Raw genomic sequence first — 19,979 nt, 5'->3', positions numbered from 1 at the left:
AAAGCGCTAATCAAGGGAAACGACGGCAGGAAAGCTTTATTTCGGCATGAGTTTGACTTGCGTCATCGTTGTGGGCGGGCTGAGATCAGAAGAGGGTTGGCATCTGTGTTGAAGAAAGGGGAGGTGCAGCTGGCACAAGGGCCTGAAGAATGGGGCGGCGTGTCGCCTGTCATTTTCTAGCTTGAGAAGGGCAAGGTAACTCAGTTGGAATGTCATTATTTGTCGCATCCCAATTCCGACTAGATGAAATCAAACTCACTAATTGCCCTTGAAGACTATTTGTCCGCTTCCCGTTTTCCAAGGTCGAGAAAGCTAGATAGCGAAAAATCAGCGAAGGCTTAGCCGTTTTTGCTGCGGGATCACGATCAATATTGGAGAGAGAGTAGCTTGAGGTCACAAACCTTGAATGATCAACAATATGTGAAGTCTTGTTCGATTATTAGGAGGTTTGATGACTTTAAAGACCAAAAAAACTTTAGAGCCAATTCAATGCGCATATATGGGCCGAAACGTGCCCAGTTTCCAGCTATTGAGCTCCGCATTGAGCTGGCAGTGGATTTCACATATACGTACCGACTGCACACCTCAAAACCTGTATATTGAATCGTCTTCCTCCATTTTACTAGGCACAATTCCCGAGCTGCCAGTGTAGTAGTTCCGCACTCATAGTGGTTGGTGGCCGAGTAATTTGGCCATCATGATCGTCGTCGTGCACGAAAAGCCCGGAAGGATTCAAGAAAGTTTGCCGGACCAGAACTGGAGAATGTAGAGGGAGAAGCAGTTTGTAGGACAATTGCCGCCTCAAGTTGAACCGTAGATCATGGTGATGACAGCGCACATCAAAAGGACATGTGGCTGTGCAGGTTTTTCGTCGCAACTTCGAGGTTCAGTTCGAATCAGTTGGGCGACGGACAGGCACATTGGATCTTCGATTCAAGTAAGTTGATCTGTTGAGCCTTGATTGAGTTTATAGATACTCAAATACCATAGACCAACTTACATAAAAGTCAGGAATGTGCGGTTACAAAGAAGAAAGCAAAAGGCTTCAAGTTTGGTCAACGCCGACGTTCCTTAGATAGCTACCTTTTCAACCTCGCAGCGAAGATTGACAGCGCGCACTATGGCCGCTCAAACACGTGTATACGCTTTTGATTTGAAACGCTGGGAGGGGTTGGGAGGAAATGGTAGACCCAGAGGCGTAAGGACACCAAAACTGCGCGCGAATGCCACCAGTAAGTTCTCACTTGTGCTTGAAAAGAACGAGAGGACTCACGTCATCCCTCGTCATCCATCCCTCTCATCAACCTAGGCGACAGCGCCATTCATCGACTTCAGTGATAAAGTTCTTCGTCTAAATCGGCAAATGGGGATGCTGCGTAGTATCATGTGTCACCCGAAATTTGTTTCAAGAATTGGATGGAAGAACCAAGAGGTCTGAACTTCGTTACTCATGTGCATGGTTAGTCATTGTTTTGGTCATTCTCAGTTACATAGCATGACCCTTGCCTTTTGCTCATTGTGTGAAGGTCACCACTAGTTGTGGGATTTGAAAAGCGCTTGTATCGATGATGCAATGATACCTGTCGACTAGCGACAATCATCAGAATCAGCCAAAATCACTTTTCGTGAGGAGATGATTTGTCAGCTGAACTTCGAATTAGATCACGAGTTTACAAATCCCAAGACATATAAGTATGCGACTCCACGCGCCGTCACCATCTCCACCACAATGACAGGAACATTCTCCTACACTTTCGATACCGCAGCTTACAAGGGTACAGCTACCATTAACACTGGGTGAGTCACGTTCTTACACTGCCTGGTTTGTGGATGCCAATACGTTGCTATGCAAAGTCTTTTCATCGACGGAAAATGGGTAGAACCGGTTGAGGGAGGGACTATCGAGTGAGTACTTTTTACGTCGTGTAAGAACAGCTATGGTGATCCTTTTACAGCGTCGTCAATCCGGGTATACCATCTGCTATCACCTATGAGACGTTACTGACTGCATGTTCCTTGTTCAGCGACCGGAAAGGTCATTACCAAAGTCTCAGCTGGCTCCACCAAGGACGTCGATATCGCAGTTGCGGCCGCGAAGAAGGTTTATCAAGCATGCCCTCAAGCTTCTATCCACTTGTCATCTGACTCCTATCGGTAGGCATACAAAACATTATGGGGTTTGAAGACTCCTGGTGTCGTACGAGGAAAGTTGCTGAATAAGCTTGCCGACCTCATTGAGAAGAACGCTGCGGAGTTCGCCGCATTGGAAGCGTTAGATGCCGGTTCGTTGGGTTCACGTTCGAGAAACGCGGTCATTTATGTGTTTTACAGGCAAGGTTTACGAGAAAGCTAAGAGCCAAGACGTAGCTGGTGCGATTGCCGTCATCCGTTACTATGCTGGCTGGGCGGACAAGATTCAGGGAAAGACCATTGAGGTGAGCTCAATCGTAAATGTCGTCAGTCTGCGCCAGGCAAGGCTTACATGCACCTAGACAAACGACAAGAAGTTCGCGTACACCAGGCATGAGCCTTACGGCGTAGTCGGCCAAATAGTTCCATGGAACTTCCCTATGGTACTTTTAATTCACCTCTTGACACAAGTTGCTAAGCTAGCCTTCGCAAATAGGGAATGGTTTCTTGGAAAATCGGACCCGCCCTCGCGACAGGAAATACTATCGTTCTCAAACCTTCCGAGATGACCCCGTTGACTGCCCTCAAATTAGCGGGTCTCATCAACGAAGCCGGCTTCCCTCCTGGTGTCGTTAACATCGTAAACGGCTACGGTATGCTCTTACGTCATGTCTTGACGGTTTTTACTGAGGGATATAAAGGTCATACCGTCGGGCAAGCCATCAGCGAGCACCCGCTCATCGAAAAAGTCGCCTTCACGGGAAGCACTTTGACGGGCCGCAAAATCCTTAGAGCCTCTGCAGAAACTAATCTCAAGGTCGTCACGCTCGAACTTGGCGGGAAGAGCCCTACCATTATCTTTGACGACGCGGACATTGACCAGGCGGTCAAGTGGGCTTCCCATGGAATCTTGTGAGTGTGGTGAACGTTGACATTTATGGGCTAACAACTCGCAGTTTTAATATGGGCCAATGTTGCACTGCGGGTTCGCGCATCTTCGTCCAGGAGGGGATTTACGACGAATTTTTGAAAAGGTTCACCGCTATCACCAAGTACCTGGGTGATACCACTGGCGACCCGTTTACACCCAGCACGCAACACGGACCTCAGGTTTCACAAATCCAGTTCGACGTAAGTCTCGTTTGGTTTCCTCTATCCTCGTTCAATACGTTTCCAGCGCGTGATGGGGTATATCGAATCCGGAAAAGAGGAAGGCGCAAAGGTACACATCGGAGGCGTGCGTCACGGAGAGGAAGGGTTCTTCATCAAGCCGACGATCTTCACTGACTGCCATCAGGGCATGAAGATTGTCAGGGAGGAGATATTTGGGCCCGTGGCGGCAATCATCAAGTTCAAGACGGAGGAAGAAGTGATTGAGCTGGCGAATGACACCACGTATGGACTGGCGAGCAATGTGTTCTCGGAGAATGGGAGCAGGGCGATTCGGGTAGCACACGCTATTGAGTCTGGCACTGTTTGGGTACGTTGGGCCATTTTTCGTTGGTAGTAGTGGTCTGAACGAGTGCTTTAGGTCAACTGTGCGCAGATGAGCGATGTGTCAGTTCCGTTTGGTGGTTACAAGCAGTCGGGGATGGGGCGTGAGCTGGGGGAGTATGCTTTGGATACGTAGGTTCCTTTTTCTCTCTTTGAGAGCGTGCAATGCTGAGTATGAATCAGGTACACCCAAGTAAAGGCTGTTCAGGTTAATCTTGGAGTCAGGCTATAGTATCACTCCAGCGGCCTTGCATCTACAGCGAAGCGGTTCGCCTATTGATCTAACGAGAAATGTATTTCTAGTAGGAAAGAAGGAATTTTTGCATTTGTGGCGGCGTTATCTGGCGCCTCTATTGTTTTTTTCTTAGGCCAGGCATCGTCTCATTTGCCGCTCAAGTCTTACAGTCCTTTGCATATTTTTGTGAAAATCAAAACGTTTCCAAAACCAGTCACGTGGTATGTGCCTGAGCCAAACAAAGCGGTTCGGGCTGATTTCTGAGCTTCGACTATGCCTCTCCTGTGCCTCCCTGTCTCTCCGGCAACCTCAAGGAGTGTATTATTCAATGGTACTATATAAACTAGGGGGAGATATGTAATCTCCCCAACTGCTCTATTGGCAATGTTATCCACAATCATATTGTAATTATAGGGATTTTGGTCAAGTAAGCTTATTTACCCGTCATGCAGGACGGCCTTCTGCCCTCACCAGTGAATACCTTTCACTTATCAAAGATATAATTGAAGAGAGTCTGTCCCTTTACTTAAAAGAAATGCAACAAAAGCTCTCAGATGTCTGAGAGGTGGTTGCCAAAATATTGCTAGCACTCCAGGATATTCTCAAAAATTATCGAATTGAAGTCACAAGCCATTATGAGCTGGGTGGTGGATGGCGGATAAAATTTTGGAGGTCCAAAGAATGCGAGGAGGGGAGTTGGAGGGGAGTGGCGAGCTCATTGTTTGGCTCAGGCACATGTCACGTGACCGTTTTCGAAAACGTTTTGATTTATGCAAAGGACTGTATCACCCAAGTATCACCATTGTATTCACTTATTCACTTTTTACCATAGGATGAGTCTGGACGACATGGAATCTGGGCGCGTTTCTTGCTTAACGACCCAAGCAACCTGGGCTCTATAGCGCCTAATGTGGTGGGCGTAAACAATTCCTGTTCAATGTGACTAAATTTGACACAGGCTTCCACGTACATAGGACGACGGGCTCTCACACCAAGCGCCTTACTATAAATTGGAGTTATTTTTGCAGACAATTTGCATCCTGCTGAGGTGAAGCCTCAACGAGTCTCGAAAGCTCAAGGAGGTGTACGTAAGTGGGCTTCCGCGTATCGGGCAAGGTACGCCCGTGGCGAAGATGTGTCAATAATTGCTGATGGCCATATGGCGTCGGATCGATGCCGGCAGCACAGTGCGGTCACCTTTCTTCCAAGACTTGCCAATGGTATCTCATTGACAAACAATCATCGCTCTTATGCCTTCTTACGCTGAGAGTCACAAAGTTCAATTCAAGACAAGGCGGATTGTCGTCGAACCAGTTTCTCCAGTGATTTTCCGCTGATTGACTTGCTTTGCGAAGGCCGTGTAAGGCGGGACATTCTTGGGCGTCAATGCTAGGAGACGTCCGAAAGGCGGTGCGAGGAACATATTTTACGAAACAGATAAGTAGATGCGCGAACAACCCGCAGTCGCTCAAGGGGGTTAGTCCCTCCTTCTTTTCCCACCACTTGACCGCCCAGTGACCTTGACAACTCTCCCTCTCTCCCTCTGCGGTATGTCACTGGCAGCTGAGACGACAAAGAGGGTATCCAGCCGCACAAACCTTCAATCGACTCTCCTGATTTCTGGTGGACATATGATGGGGAGAGCAAGAGCCATGACAGATGTCGGCCAGTCGCTTACAATAATTGGAGAGTTGGAAGAGCAATCGTGTTCTTACCCTCACGGCCCTCTTGCACCTTTTGTTCTACCGCTACGGGCTGAATCTTTACCACGACTGCACGTATCTATCCCGACATTCAAAGCACCATCACATTCGGATTCTGCGACGCCCCAATCTGAATCGCCGCTGACGCCGGCGTCGCTCAGCTCCCCGATAGCAGGAGTGGTAGACTTGACAAATCGCGTCAAGACTACATCTTCTGGTCCCGTCGCTCATGGGGGCTTGTCTGATATCTATAAGGGTGTGCGTTATGGATCGGGTTCAGGAGAGGAAGAGGGGGACGAAACGATCCTCGTGCGCATCCTTGACATTGGTGTATCCGTTTGATCGTCATGACATACAACCTCAGGTGGCTATCAAGGTCCTCCGTATTTTGTCCATTAAAGATCGGGATGACGCCCGTGCCCGGAAGGTAAAACCAACGAACATACTTGCAGCATGGGTTTACCTGACAGCCGACGCGTTTATAGCGCTTAAATCGCGAAGTTTATGTCTGGCATCGCTTGGAGCACCCTAACGTGGTCAAACTTTTCGGAACGTCTTATCATATGGGTGGAAGGCCCGCGATGGTGATGCGTTGGTATGAGAATGGGAGTGCTGCTGAATACCTGAGCAGGAAGAACCCAGCAGCAGACAGGGTTGCACTCGTACGTCGTCTTGTAAAATCTTCTGCTCCCGATCTATGCTCATAATTCTCTCTTTGAAGATTCTGGACGTTGCAAGGGGCCTCGCGTATCTTCACACGAATAAACCACCAATAGTTCACGGTGATCTCAAAGGCGTATGTATTTTGCTTCATACTTTTGAACTTCTAGCTCATTGCCACGGAAGAATAATGTTCTTATCACTGATGAAGGGCGAGCGGCGCTTTGCGATTTCGGTTTATCTAAAGTTATTGACGAGTTGGGGGGGTCCAGTGGGTACACTTTGTCAAACCCGGACGTCGGTCCCCTTCGGTGGCAAGCCCCAGAATTTCTTGAAGATGAAGATGCGCCCATGTCACCTTCATCGGATGTCTGGTCATTTGCTTGTACCGCCTTTGAAGTAAGAACTTATCTAAACTTTCTTCATTTTTTCCGTTCAACGCCGCGCATTGTCAGCTCCTCACAAGTCGTATCCCTTACGCCCACCGTGCACGCGACGGCCTTGTCATCAAGGATATGCAAAATAGAATAAAACCACCAGGACCAGCTGATATCCTTCTTAATGCTTTTGACCCAAGGATCGGGACCATATTAGATCTTTGTTGGTCATTTTACCCTGAGGGCCGACCGACAATGACCACCGTAGTGGAGCACCTGGAATCCACCTACGAGGGCCTTTAACCACTCTTTTCGCTTTGCTCCGCTATCAATGCAACCAAACTATCTCGCTTCACCAAAGAAGTAGGATTACATTCTAATCTTAAAATCTTATACCTTACTCCAACAAAACTCTGACCTACTACTATGACTTGGACATGCCTTCATCGCTGTGCGTCGGTATCGTTACATACGTTCTCCGAGATCACCATTTGTCGCTAAAGACGAGGTCCTGTGCCCAGGAATCCCAACCATTTTTGACGCAATCTTTGACCCTCGGGCTAGATTGTGACTCGGAGGTTAGTGCGTTGGGGGCGTTAAGAATAAAATTGGAGTAGATTTATCATATTTATTTGATATTCATATACTCTTTGGAAAGCCTTTCAATCTTATCAGCCAATTATCAGCGATGCAGCAGCAAAATATCTAACGCCAGATCTCATCTCCTGTCTCCTGCCACCCTTAATGATAAAAATGTAGCTGGTAATTGTCATGTTTCAAAAGGCATCACGGAGGGTAAATTATGGCGAGGATGAGGCGCATTAGATGCGGATCCGGAGCGTGGACTGACGGGTTTGTGGACGGATCCTGGCCAGTGATCGGTTGAAGCAAAAACGATCAGGTTATTATGCGGGCAGCTTGGTGTTCTAAGCCTTCTAGTCCTCTGTACAGTAGTAGGGGATAATTCCGCGCCAGACTGCTCTCAGTGGGATAGAAACCACCCTTGAAATGTATGAATTACACACTCGAAATTTTCAGAAATGTACGTAGTCAGTGAAACTGACGAACGTCGAAACCCAATGTAAAGTTGAACATCGCCTTTTGATGATGATCGATGATGGCTGAGAAGGGGAGCAGACCGTGAGAATATACACGCTGCTCTTCAATTTTGCTTCAACTTGTCAAAAGCCTTCTTCATCAACACCATCAGTGCTGGATCACCCAAGAGTAACCATCCGTCGCCTGCGACCAAAAGCATTCTAGGTAAAGACCTGCCCACTTTGGTTGCACGCAATGCTCGCGGGACGGCATCAGGCTCCGTACACATGTGCAGTACTTTTCGCCTTTTGGGAAAGCCTCGATTTCGAGCCACTTCCGAAATTGGCCTCCCTACGACCTTCATTCAAACCAGGGATCCCATTCTGTGTGAAATCGCGCAACCTCTACCTCCTTTCGGTACATAAAGATTAGGTAGCCCTCCTCCGCTGTGGGCATTCGTCTTATATCAGGTAATGTATTGCGATGCTGGGATGAACCGCCTTGGTTGAACGCCTTCTAATCCCGATCACCCGACGCGTACCTACCTGCCATTGTGTACTTTGGAAGGCAGGAACGCACTCGACCTTGATCCGAGGGTCTGGAAGGACAAGGACCAGAAGCTGCCGAAGCACATAAAAGCCAACTCGACAAGGGCAAGGAAAGGACGCTCTTCTACCTGACGCACCTGACTTCCCTAATACCATGGTTGCTTCCACTCGCCTCTCCGCGCTGGTTGCATTGATAGCGTTCCTGGCCCCCAGAGGTATGTTTGTGAAATCTGCTCCTTGCTTATATGAACGCACGATTCAGCAGCTGTCACCACTACGGTTATCCCTCCAGCGTCGCAAGGTCAAGTAGATCCCGTTGACAATTCCCTCGATCTCAGTGGTACAACGACTGATACGGATGCCATTGTTTCGACCGTTTCTGTTGTTTCCCAAAAGAGCGGTCCGACGGATGACACTCCCCCCAACCAACCTGTTCCAGCAACGGTTGTAACCGCTGTTGACGGTCGGCTCACTGAAGCTGGGTCGGGGGAGACAAGACGTGGCATTAGCATGAGATCGACGTCAGGAGAGTTTTCAAAGCGAACTACCAGCGGTTATGAGCTCGTTTTCTCTGGCACGGGAACGAACTCGGGGGACAGGGATGCTTCGATTCAAGGCACTGCGTATCTCACTTATAAACTCCTTTCTAATGCGACATACGACGTTGACGGGTGCCTTGAATTTTGCAGTAGTGTGAAAGGCTGTGGTACGTAACTTTGCAATGGTGAATCTTTAGCCAGACTGATGAACGAAACAGTTTTTGCAAACATTTATTATGAATTCAACAACGAGTTGCTCGACTTTGTTTTTAATGAGAAATCGAACTTGAAATGCGCGCTGTACGCCGATGTTCATACTGCGGCCGAGAAGACCAATTCAGGAGGGCAACAATCGGAGCCCTCACCTGCGGGATTAACGTATATTCAGCAGAGTAGTGGCTACGCTTCTACGACGCTTGTCGATCCCCCTACGCCCGATGGGTACGAACTCGTCTTCGGCCCTTCTAACGGAGCAAACAACGCACCTGGCGTCAGTGATGATTCTCTCCTGTGATGATTATTCTAACGGCCTTCGTTATCAGTATATGGGTTTCGCGTTCCTCGAAAAATATGACGTGAATGCTTGTTCGCAGCTTTGTAACACTCGTAACGCTGATCCAAATGGTGGGGCTTGCCAATACTTCAATATCTGGCGCGCTCTTGTCAATGGTATCCCAACGACATACACTTGCAGCATGGTTCGTGTCCAAAACTCAAGAAGAAGGCTCCATTCTTATCTTATTTCTAACCGCCTTTTGATAGTATTTCCTTGTTGCCGATGGGTCGACCGCCGTCAACACTGGCCAAGGAGATCTTCAGGTTACCTTCTCTCGCGGGTACAGACGGAAAAACTTTGTCTTTGATGGAGGATTCGAAGGCTACACGGCCTGTAGCGACTTCTGCTTCACCAGTTCGTATGCAAACTGGATCGGTATCAGCGTAGATCCGGGCGATCTCGACGCGTCCATCTTCTTTTTCGCACCGTACGCACATGCCGGTCATGGCTCCGCGCTCCTTGGCTCAGCCTTTGACCAAGATGGGTTGCCAGGGACTCTTACCCCTGCAAGTCCATTGAAGACCGTCGCTGGACAGCATTATACGATCACCTTCTTTCATGCCAGCGTATATAGCGGCCGAACGCTTGAAGCAGCTGCGTTCGTTCAGATTTTATGGAATGGAAATATTGTTTCGACGATCACGCCAGGATATAGTGCTTGGACCTTCTACTCATTTGATGTAGTGGCGAAGGGGAATGATGTTCTCGCCTTCCACGGTGGAAGGGCTCCCGCTTGGTCGTTCCTTGATGACATTTGCGTTTTCCTAACGTAATGTACCTTGACGACTGGTCTTCCTAAGATTTGACGAGTAATTTTACCAGTCAAAGGACATTCCGAGCTTCTTAGCGCTTTCCCGATTATAACTATCCGTACATAATTGGGCTCTTCCTTTTCCACTCGTTGTTTTGTTATGTATATTCATTAATTTATCGATACAGCGACTTCAGTGAGATATAGATCGCGAATTTTCATCAGTTGTTTTTTCAAATGTAGCGTAAGATCATAGTTTACTTGTCCACTTTTCCCTACTTTTTGACTTGTGACAAGCCAAAAAGCTGAAAAGTAGCAAATATGAATAAGCTCGCTTCTGAGGGTGACTGCCTTAGCTTTTCCGCTTTGTCTCACTTTTTGGCTGCTTTTTTCCGGTAGAAAACACTAAAGTACTGATGCTAAATGATGTCTAAAATCTATGGCTACCAAAAAATTATACTACGGAAGGCAGGTCAAGCTTAAAAGTAAAATTTAACGTCAATCGACCGTTTCAAAGAGGATTGCAAGGGACAAGAATTTTTAAGTATCATGGTATGCTTTACCCCGAGATTTTCAAGTTCATCGCGGCGAAAGTCCGCTGTTGGTCGGATGAAGTCGAAATCCTATTGGTTCGTTGGTTTCGTCATTGAATTCGATGTCGGTAAATCCGTCGGACCACGCAGATTGCCTCACGGTCATCTGCGCTCGGATATGTAGGAGCACCCTGCTAGACAGCAGACAATGCAGAACACGTTCTGGTCTATATGATACATCTTTCAGCGAGGTAGAAAAGGAATCGGGAGCGAACCCACGATGCCAGTAGATTTAGGTAACTATTCTGTACGATTTCTTAGGACTATACAAGAGGAAATGATTTGAAAACCTACGGGGAGTTTGAATACGACGACGACGTTGAGAGTTGACAAAGCTACTATCAAATATGAGCGATGTTGTGGTGGCAATTCTGGAGTCTCACCGAAAAGGTAGATGTAAGACAAGATGCCTGCTGTCAGATTAGACGCAGATTTCAGGATGCGACAATAGGTGCACTGACCGTCCCGAAAAACAACTTCATATAGTGCCTTATCTCCGCCCAATCTGTCTAATACGTAGGTCAGAGGGGAATGGATAGTGGGCAACGCTACACACAAGCTTCTATACCAGGAATTATCATCAAAATGAGGATGACTGGCGAAATTTAGTTAGAAGGCGTCGCTCAATTTTAACATACAAGCAAAGGCAACAAACCAAATTCGTAGCTTGTCAGGATTACCCAACACATATACAGGATGTGATTGGAGTCGGAAACAAGACAGCCCAAAAAGTCTGGGTAAGGCTGCGGACCAACTAGACATAGATCACTTCAGTAACTGATTTAGAACGATGAAGCTTGCCGTTCTTACTCTTGAGGTCTTTGAGAAAAATGCCCATAACAACTAAATTCGCTATGATTGCCGTCCCGCACAAAGTCGGAAGAAAAATGGCCAGATATTTGTTCCTATTCCAGACGGCCCACGCCCGTAATGTGAGGATGACTGGATTATGTCGTCCGTCAGCCGAACGACTTGTTACTTATTGTTAATGGAGACACACGTTCTGAATTGGCAAAGCCAAGGATTATCATCCCTTGATGATAGCATGGTAAGTGGTAACTAGGAGATGTTGGATTGGCGTACAACTGCGGATACGGTACAACAGGTGACAATTTTTCGGAGTCAAGTTTGATCCCGTCTGGTCTAGGCGGCGGCGATGTGATGAGTCAAATAGCGACGTCCGAGATTGAACGAGTTCACGTACGATGAAGACACAACCATACAGTATCTATGAAAGGCATGTACCTTTGCGACAGGTACGCCATCTTCATAAACCCCCACCGCGATGACCATACCAAATCTACTTCCATTCCAAAGGTGATCATGTAGTCGTACAAGAACATGGTCACACTCCCGACTATGTGAAGTTGTGGCTTGAGTAGCCGTTTCGTATGGTATGGTAGAAGAATCTGCTTACCGTCGCAGTACTACAGATTCGTGAGTGAGCTATTGCCAAAGATGAGGTCGTAAAACGCACCGTGACGATTCTCATGGATTCCAGGGACTGAACGAGTTGAGCGAAGCCCTGGAGGTCGGTAGCCATGAGGGGCAAAGCTGGCGATGTAAACTCCAACGAAAGCACCAGGATCGCTCAGAAGCATGTCCTGGGGTTATAAATGAGAAAGAAATTGCATGAAAATGAAGAAGTCCAGCATGTTATTTTACCTTGTGGTCACGCCGCGTGGCAAGGAGGAGTCTGGCCCTGAGGCCCTGAACCGCTCACTACATTGTCCACCGAAAAGTTGGGTTGAATGACCTCAAATGACCTCTGCGAAAATTGCGCGGTTTGTCCTCAGCATCAGATTGAACTTACCATTATTTGTTGTGGGTACATAGAGCAACAAAATTGAGCAGTGCCTGCCAAGCCTAAAACCTCTTTTCCACGTGGTTATTTGTCCTCAGGGCCTCAGGCTGAACAGTGGTAGATAAGTATTGTTCGCTGTCAACGGAAAAGCAACCAATGCTTAGCGTGCTTGAAAGACGATGTGGATGATGCGCCGACCCCAACCAGATCACGTATCATCGGGTGCAAGCCTACCTGTAACCTACCCACACGACCAGTAATCTGGCTAAGGTCGATGTTGAGGAGAGAAGCCATGAGGTTGTCCTGGCCCGACTTGGAGTAGAACGTCTGTTTGCCTAAATATGGGAGATCATTGGATCAACGCAGAGAAAGGCTGACGCCGGTGAAGAGAGCCAGGGTTGCGAGAGTTTGCGATTCCGGGGGTGGGGGAGGCGGCGACTAGGGTAATTAGGACGGCGGCGACGAAGAGAACTTTGAAGAACATTTTGACAATAAAAGAGAGCGTATGCTGATTTTTTTTTGCAACGTCTTGAGAAACCATCTCGGACTTCTGGAACAATTGAAAATGGGAGAATAATTTCGCTCCCCGTATATTGAGAAGAGATGAGATCGCTGAGGGTTTATTTGACGACTGCCCGAACCGGAACCGACACATCCGAGTCGAAACTATGGCGCAAGTATTTCAGACCTTGGCTAGACATGATCATCTGGGATGTCCTGGACTTGATATTTCCCGTCGACTCCGATTTGAGCAATGGTGGTCCTGCGCCAAGATTATGTACTTGACTACATGGTGCTGCTTCAACAAGCCTGCCAAGTTTGCAAAGTATCAGGCATCCACACACTTCAAAGGCATAAAACGTGTCCTCCATAAGGCTACATTGCCTGTCTTCCATAGCGTATCAGCATCCCACACGTCACTTATATTTCTTGACATACTGAGATAGGCCTTGTGTTCAGCGACCCTTCAAGAAGTCGAGGGAAAGCTAACCTGTGAAAACAACGCGGCGATTTTGCGCCGATCAACCACAGATAATTTTCAAGGCGCAGGGAGGGAAAGAATCCAACATAAATTTGGGATTGGCGGTGTTCGGTTCCCCGAGGCTGTCGGGTGATGTTTGAGCGGAACGAAGCAGGTTGCATATCATATGTTCACGTTCAATCTAATCCAATATGCAAGTAATTACTTACGTTTTTGGCCGTTTCTCTTCATGTCAGGATGATTGTCACGGCATTGCTGGCTCGATGAGCAAGTCAGGTTCTATAGTGAGCCAAGAATCAAGTAAATTTCGACGTACTCGTAGACGGTTAAATCAACGACAGCGGTCATGGTGTCCCAGAATAAGGAAGATTATGGTAGAAATTTGAATAAAAAACCATTGCTTCGCGCCTCACGAGCTTGAGTCCTGTCGATTGGAACACTTTAGCCAGAGAAAACAGATTTGGCTTGAGTTTTGAGAATGAGATCGTTCTTGCAATGGAATTCGGATGAGGTGGGAGTCAACGCACACCCTTGTCTCTTAGGATGTCAGATTTTGCGCACCCCTTCCTGCATGCTGTCGGGTGTCAATAATATCAACAGCAGCGGCATGGGTGCCCCTGGGTTGAAGTCGAAAGTGAGGACCGACTCACCATTTGCATTTCAAGTTATTAACGGACCAATAGTCATTCGAATTCAACTATGAACGTTCGTTCATAAGTGCCCTGGAGGAAAATTTACCAGAAGCCGCTTCCTTTTTCGTACTTTCCTGAGGCATTGCCTGAGTCCTTCCTCGACTAGACCTGTGCTGCGACCGACTCTTAAGGTAAACAAGCTCTAGGTCGCAAGGGAATCCTTTTCGTGAATCGCCCATCGTTGCCTTGTTAAGAAATTTCTCGTTTGTAGAGATTGATCAAAGATTGATGTCCTTTGTTGTGGTATGGTTGTGGCAAGGTTGTGGTCAACGTTGCGGATCGAACGGCGGCACAGCCACACAACCAAGTTTGTTTGCACGGACCACCATCATCGTCGTCACTAGTTCAAACATTCAAATATTCACTACTGGTGGTACCAGTCATCGTCAACTGCAAGCATGCTTTTCAAACGAAATACAAGGTTGTTATATACGCTGGTCTTGATTTCGCATTCCATTAGGAAGTCAATACCGGATTATCTGTGAGGACAGGTGGCCTCACAAGAACGACAAGTATTCTCAATCATGTTACTATTAACTAATATCAGTGACCGCAATTGCTGATGAGAAAAACTCAAGGACAAAATGCTTTACCGTCTGGGATCTTTTGGGATGCAAAATTTTCGAAGTTTTGGGAACCCTGTACGTTTCCTCCATTCAAATTCAAACTGACGAGCATCGCATTTTGCCGACGCCATAATACATCATTCGTCCTATTTTTCTCCCCACATCTCAAAATAGACCCAGTGATTTGTCGGCTCAACATCCCCGCTTTTTGCCCAAGGGTCGACGGCAGCTCCCTTGTGATTCTTCGAATTTCAAGGGTTCGGCTGCCGCCATTTTTCTTGGGAAGGAAAGTCAATCGCCCTTTTTGGGCGTCAAGCGATGTCATGGGACCTCCCCTTTTGTCAAAGGAGTCAGAAGCTTGGAAGCGAAGTGGAGGGACACCATTTTTTTTTTCGTCAAACAATTTGGGGCGTTTCAAGGTGTAAGAGAGAAGGAAGCGAACGGTCCGCCTAGGCGTAGCAAAAATCTATAAAAGCAGGAGCGACAGTCCTTGGTTCTTCAGTCGAACACCCGACTTTTCTTCTCCTCGCATTCTCCAAAACACCCCAAACCCTCAGCATCATTCAAAAATGTTCTCCAAAGTCCTCCTCGTCGCCGCCACCCTCGTCACTTTTGTCGCCGCCACTCCCGTCCCCGGCGGGGTTGATAATTCTTGCAACACTGGCACCCTTCAGTGCTGTTAGTCTTCCTGATCCTGTCTCTCCGTCCCGTCCTTTTGAATATCTCTTTACTTCTCATTTAGGCAATCAGACGTTCTCTTCTACGTCGGGAACGGCCACCCTCTTGGCCGCCCTTCTGAACCTCAATCTCAGCCAGCTCACTGGCCAGATCGGCCTTAGCTGCACTCCTATCAGCGTCATAGGCCTCGGTCAAGGTGCCAGCTGGTGAGTAATCTTGCACATTTTTTGTTCTCGCCTCCTTCTTATGCGATTTCATTCACCAGCACTCAGCAACCCGTCTGCTGCAGCGGAAACACGTACAGTTCGTATTTGGCTTTCGCCATGATTTCTACTTCTGACTGGAGTACTTTCCAGATGGCCTCATCAACGTTGGCTGCTCCCCCATCAACCTCTAAACGCCCTATCGTTAACTAGTTTCTGTCTATGGACTACTCCTCACCCGTTGTTGCACACTTTCCCTAGCTAATCAGCCTACCAGTTTATTTTGAGCGTTGGACATTGACTATCAATCAAGAGCTAGTGAAAACCTGAGAGCGCAATCGCAATGATGCTGTCGCCTTGACCAGGCAAAAATAAGTATACAAATGTTGTGTTGGTCTTGTGTCAGGAAATTCTCGCCAGGGCAGCGGCACCATTTCAGAGGAGCGGTGATAAACGGTACTGGCTAAGAACAAAAAGTAATTAATTAATCAACTGCAGAAAATGCGCTTGGAAAGTTCCGCCTACCCGTTTGATGAGTTACGGCAATGATATTCCAAGGAGTCCACAACACGAAAAGTAATTTTTGTTCTATTTTTGTTGCCGGCTTTTTGGGAGGACTGTACACTCTGAGTGACCCGTCGTTGATGAACTTGGACGGGTAGAGTTGCTTCATCGAGTAACGCGAACCATGATCGGGACGCATGGTACTTTGATGGTACCCACCTGCCGCCTACCTTTGAACATTTGATATGGGTGTTTGTACAGTGTCCGTATCTGAATATACTTATCCTCAAATACTTGAGTTTCTTGTGAGTTTCAGGAGGTTCAAAATAAGGGCCAGAGATGCGCTTCAAAAAAAACTGGTAATATGGGGAGGTAGAGAGGGTGACTCTAGTCGAAACTGAAGAAAAGCGACCTTCATTCCCTAGCCTTGGATTATCTATCCGCTGAACTCAGCTTTACGCCTTCTGCTCGAAGTATCAAGCCAGCCAAACAATGCCAAGCAGTGCCAATAAAAACGACACCGCCTTTTGTTTTCAACAACGACGTCAAACCGCAACTCTAGATGCAATGAACCTTCCTGCGTGGGTTTTCTGGTGACGATAGCGCCAGACTTTTCTTGATTCTCTTCGAGGTCATCGTGACCAATGTTGATACCACTTCTCACCACCGAGGGACCTACCAATGCGGGAGCTAAAGCTAGCTCAGGCTTACAACGTGCGACCACGTCAAATCGCAACTCCAGATGCAATGAACCTCCCTACGTGAATTTTCTGGTGACGATACATGCCAAACTTTCCTCGATTTTCTTCGGGGTCATCGTGGCCGACGTTGATACCACGTCTCACCACCAAAGGACTTGCCGATGCGGGAGATATAGCTCAGGCTTGGTGAGTTCAACCAAATTCCGTTCGCAGTACGCGAGATTATCAATGATTAATGAGCCCTTACATTGAATTGAAAGGAATTCGACGCTTCAAATAGGGCGGGACGCGACGCTCTTTCTCGTCTTGATCAATTATCATGTAAAGCACTTTGTCTATGAGCTTTCCTGATCAGCGATTGGACGCTGGGGATATATGCGCTTTGACTTGGTCTTCCTGTAGCTATATGCGTGCCAACTTCAGTCTCAAGAGGAATTCGCTTTTCAGCTGTCGACTTGTATGATGCGAAGGTCCTTTGCATACTCGTGTCGCCAAATTGGTATTCCGCTAGGTCTGCGCTCGGTCTTCGATATTCTACATTTTCTGCTTCATCAACCCGCAGGACTTGAGGAAAATAAAAGGGCGCGGGAGACTTTCGAGTATGGGGGAGCTGGTGAGTTTGAACCTATTGAGTTGGATCGGATAATCATGTTACCACCTCTCAGCTGGGATAACCTTGTTTGTTACATATATGCTGGACTGTGGCGACCCGTTGTCCATGCTTTGCAGGCCCTTCCATTGAATCTCCGCTGCTCCCTATACTGAGGCCGTTTAGCGTAGGTCCGACGAAGAAAGTCTTTTGCGCCCACTTTGCGACTTGGGAGGGCATCATGCATCAAGGACCGGACTCCAACTCTTCCGCAATTCTGCTCCTCTTTATCATTCAACTGCCTTCCTCTTCTCTCCCTCTATCCTCTAGTTTCGCTAAGAACTACAGCGCAAATATGTCCTCGTCTTTCGTCTTCCTGCTACGGCTCTTTCAGGTCGAGACATTGCTGTTAGAGAAATCTTCTACTTCCTTGTGTCTACGCCGCTCTTCCGAGGGGGTTTCATGACTGTGGCCTACAAGCCGTGGTGTTTTTGACACATGGTACAGCATGCCCTAACTAAGGAGGTAAGTCCGGAGGATAGGTATCGCGTCTGCGCGCAGCTTTATTCCCCAATTCCGGCATTAACTGAACTTGTCACAGATTTTCCTTGGATTTCTTAACTTCGTATCCGATGTCCCGAGGTCGGGCGAGCGCTACAAAGCAACATACCATATCACCTCAGTCGACCACGCCGTAAGCGCGTATCTTCTCATTGACTTTCAATAATCAAGTTCCTTTTTCTCCTGTTGAAGGGATTACGTTCTATTTTCTTGACATCTTGCGATTGCTATGGTGCAGCGTAGTGGTCGCCTATACCCACGTCGTAAGTCAATGTTCTTTCATCTGTACTTTGTAGCTGTGGTCCTTCGTTGTATATGCCCTCTCTTTATCTGTAATTTTCATTTCGATGTCCGTCAATCGAGGCCGCACGTTGAAATTATTTGTGACTGGGTGCTATAGCTAGCCTACCGGTAACCACTCTTTTTGAGCAACTCTTTACACTGCTGTTTTCAAATAAACATTGGACACTTTTGGCAGTTGTATCAAATAAAAAAGTTCATACAGCGAGGTGAAAATTTGGGCACCGGGAAGGTGAAAATTCGGGTACGGGGAATCGAACCCCGAGCTGCCGCGAGAGTTTCTAGATACATTGCTTGTGAGAGGCGGCAATGTTAACCGTTACACCATACCCGACTTGTAGGAGGAGGGATGTTATGTTAACCGTTACACCAGGATAAAACTATCCGGAAACCCCCCTTTCTACGTGAAACCCCATGGTTTCTAAATTGGTTGGGCAGAAACCTGGGGTGTTGTCAATAGCCGACGATCAAAGATATTTGATGTCCGACGTCCCCTGGCTGCGGCTCACTCACTGCCGAAATGAACATGGTTTTGTGTATATAGCATTTTAATTTGTCCGTAGTAACCCGGTGCTCAAGCTGAGAGCGTGTGTTATTCACCAATAGTATCTAAGATATTGAAGGGTAATTCTGGATGTGCTGGACTACTCAAGAATGCTAAGGGCAAGGGACTGTCTGAGGTTGAACATGTGTGGCCTTCCAAGTTCCTGGCAACATACCCCACACTTTCTTTTACGTGCATTTCGTACGGGAATACCAGCTCCTCCACCTCGAGGGCGACCTTCCGCCACCCCATGATTCCGATGTGTACAAATGATGGCTTGCGTCCTCCACGAGGCCACACGAGGTTGTCAGTGGAGAGGACCCAAGTGGTGGGCATGATAATAGTAGGCAGACAGTCATTGCGTACACATTCGAAGGTGGAACTGAGGCCAAAACGATGGTGGCGAAGGATACGAGCCTGAGGCAATGGACTTGCTGAGCAGACGGCAGGTGCTTGGCAGGTACTCAAACAATCTCCGACGTGGGTTTCTAGCAACATGTCCAAACAACATTTCATAGTGGATGGAGGGGGGATTTCAAACCAACGACGAGAGACCCCTGGGTTTCTAGCGGAAAGGGGGTTTCTGATTAGATAGATCCGTTACACCATACCCGACTCGTAAATGTTTGTTGGTTAAAAGGTAATAAACGCCACTGGCGACATGTGCAGTTGTAATTGACCGGAGGTATTGTAATAGGTCAATGACTTTCTGGAAATGACGAGTGTCGACATAGGTACTTTGATCAATCGTCTATGAATCTGGAGTAATGAAGCTGTAAATGATGAGTACAACAAAGCTTGTTTGCACGGACCACCATCATCGTTTTGTCATCGTTGTCACTGCTATCGTCAATTGCAAGCATGCTAGCCAAAGACAATAATACGCGTGGGCTGCGATTCACATTTCATTAGGACGTCAATACTGGATCATCTGTGAGGACAGTGTCAGTGCTACGGTCAAGCTGCAGTGGCCTTACAAGGACGGCACAAGTATTTTCGTCATGTTACTGATTCTTGCGCTGACCGCAATGGTTGATCAGGACAACTCAAGGATAAAATGGTCTACCAAGTTTTACCGTCTCGGATCTTTTGGAACGCAAATTTTTCGAAGTTTTGGGATCCCTGGACAATTCCTCCATTCAAATTCAAATTGACGAGCATCGCATTCTGCCGAGGCTATAAAAAAATCTTTCGTCCCCCTTCTCTCCCCGCGTCTCAAAATAGGCCTGGT

General features: G+C 47.5%; 7 protein-coding genes across 7 annotated transcripts; 5 read left to right on the top strand and 2 right to left on the bottom strand.

Moving 5' to 3' along the window:
* Positions 1 to 1,729: 1,729 nt before the first annotated feature.
* On the top strand, positions 1,730 to 3,856 carry LACBIDRAFT_256254 (aldehyde dehydrogenase; the record flags this gene model as incomplete). Its single annotated transcript, XM_001889933.1, has 13 exons — positions 1,730 to 1,797; positions 1,855 to 1,905; positions 1,956 to 1,969; positions 2,025 to 2,101; positions 2,159 to 2,282; positions 2,332 to 2,435; positions 2,493 to 2,573; positions 2,627 to 2,783; positions 2,832 to 3,042; positions 3,087 to 3,261; positions 3,308 to 3,610; positions 3,662 to 3,756; positions 3,808 to 3,856. The coding sequence occupies 13 exons, from the start codon at positions 1,730 to 1,732 to the stop codon at positions 3,854 to 3,856; spliced, it is 1,509 nt and encodes a 502-aa protein (XP_001889968.1).
* A 2,194-nt stretch (positions 3,857 to 6,050) lies between these two features.
* Positions 6,051 to 7,250, top strand: LACBIDRAFT_192314 (uncharacterized protein). The gene is made up of 4 exons (XM_001889932.1): positions 6,051 to 6,236; positions 6,284 to 6,358; positions 6,409 to 6,621; positions 6,678 to 7,250. The coding sequence occupies exons 1-4, from the start codon at positions 6,126 to 6,128 to the stop codon at positions 6,900 to 6,902; spliced, it is 624 nt and encodes a 207-aa protein (XP_001889967.1). The 5' UTR covers positions 6,051 to 6,125; the 3' UTR covers positions 6,903 to 7,250.
* Positions 7,251 to 8,339: 1,089 nt separating this feature from the next.
* Positions 8,340 to 10,220, top strand: LACBIDRAFT_295987 (uncharacterized protein; the record flags this gene model as incomplete). The annotated part of the gene is made up of 5 exons (XM_001889931.1): positions 8,340 to 8,400; positions 8,448 to 8,891; positions 8,943 to 9,214; positions 9,267 to 9,422; positions 9,487 to 10,220. The coding sequence occupies 5 exons, from the start codon at positions 8,340 to 8,342 to the stop codon at positions 10,051 to 10,053; spliced, it is 1,500 nt and encodes a 499-aa protein (XP_001889966.1). The 3' UTR covers positions 10,054 to 10,220.
* A 390-nt stretch (positions 10,221 to 10,610) lies between these two features.
* LACBIDRAFT_316593 (uncharacterized protein) lies at positions 10,611 to 12,225 on the bottom strand (the record flags this gene model as incomplete). The annotated part of the gene is made up of 11 exons (XM_001889896.1): positions 10,611 to 10,791; positions 10,919 to 10,959; positions 11,008 to 11,034; positions 11,086 to 11,129; positions 11,181 to 11,219; positions 11,280 to 11,378; positions 11,435 to 11,566; positions 11,625 to 11,767; positions 11,829 to 11,981; positions 12,042 to 12,051; positions 12,102 to 12,225. 11 exons carry the CDS (start codon positions 12,223 to 12,225, stop codon positions 10,611 to 10,613), a joined length of 993 nt encoding a protein of 330 aa, XP_001889931.1.
* Positions 12,226 to 12,671: 446 nt separating this feature from the next.
* LACBIDRAFT_164620 (uncharacterized protein) lies at positions 12,672 to 12,912 on the bottom strand (the record flags this gene model as incomplete). Its single annotated transcript, XM_001889895.1, has 2 exons — positions 12,672 to 12,763; positions 12,807 to 12,912. Coding segments are annotated over 2 exons (198 nt in total), but the record flags the coding sequence as incomplete, so codon positions are not given.
* A 2,325-nt stretch (positions 12,913 to 15,237) lies between these two features.
* On the top strand, positions 15,238 to 15,743 carry LbH13 (hydrophobin; the record flags this gene model as incomplete). Its single annotated transcript, XM_001889930.1, has 4 exons — positions 15,238 to 15,346; positions 15,411 to 15,552; positions 15,612 to 15,649; positions 15,703 to 15,743. The coding sequence occupies 4 exons, from the start codon at positions 15,238 to 15,240 to the stop codon at positions 15,741 to 15,743; spliced, it is 330 nt and encodes a 109-aa protein (XP_001889965.1).
* A 954-nt stretch (positions 15,744 to 16,697) lies between these two features.
* On the top strand, positions 16,698 to 18,240 carry LACBIDRAFT_335057 (uncharacterized protein; the record flags this gene model as incomplete). The annotated part of the gene is made up of 7 exons (XM_001889929.1): positions 16,698 to 16,940; positions 17,157 to 17,367; positions 17,484 to 17,800; positions 17,851 to 17,868; positions 17,945 to 18,037; positions 18,148 to 18,167; positions 18,201 to 18,240. 7 exons carry the CDS (start codon positions 16,698 to 16,700, stop codon positions 18,238 to 18,240), a joined length of 942 nt encoding a protein of 313 aa, XP_001889964.1.
* Between the last annotated feature and the right edge of the window lie 1,739 nt (positions 18,241 to 19,979).

The sequence above is a fragment of the Laccaria bicolor genome, genomic scaffold, assembly GCF_000143565.1.
Source record: "Laccaria bicolor S238N-H82 LACBIscaffold_75 genomic scaffold, whole genome shotgun sequence".
Classification (NCBI taxonomy): Eukaryota; Fungi; Basidiomycota; class Agaricomycetes; order Agaricales; family Hydnangiaceae; genus Laccaria; species Laccaria bicolor.
The sequence above is the reverse complement of the archived record's forward strand: the minus strand, read 5'-3'. Positions and strand labels throughout refer to the sequence as shown.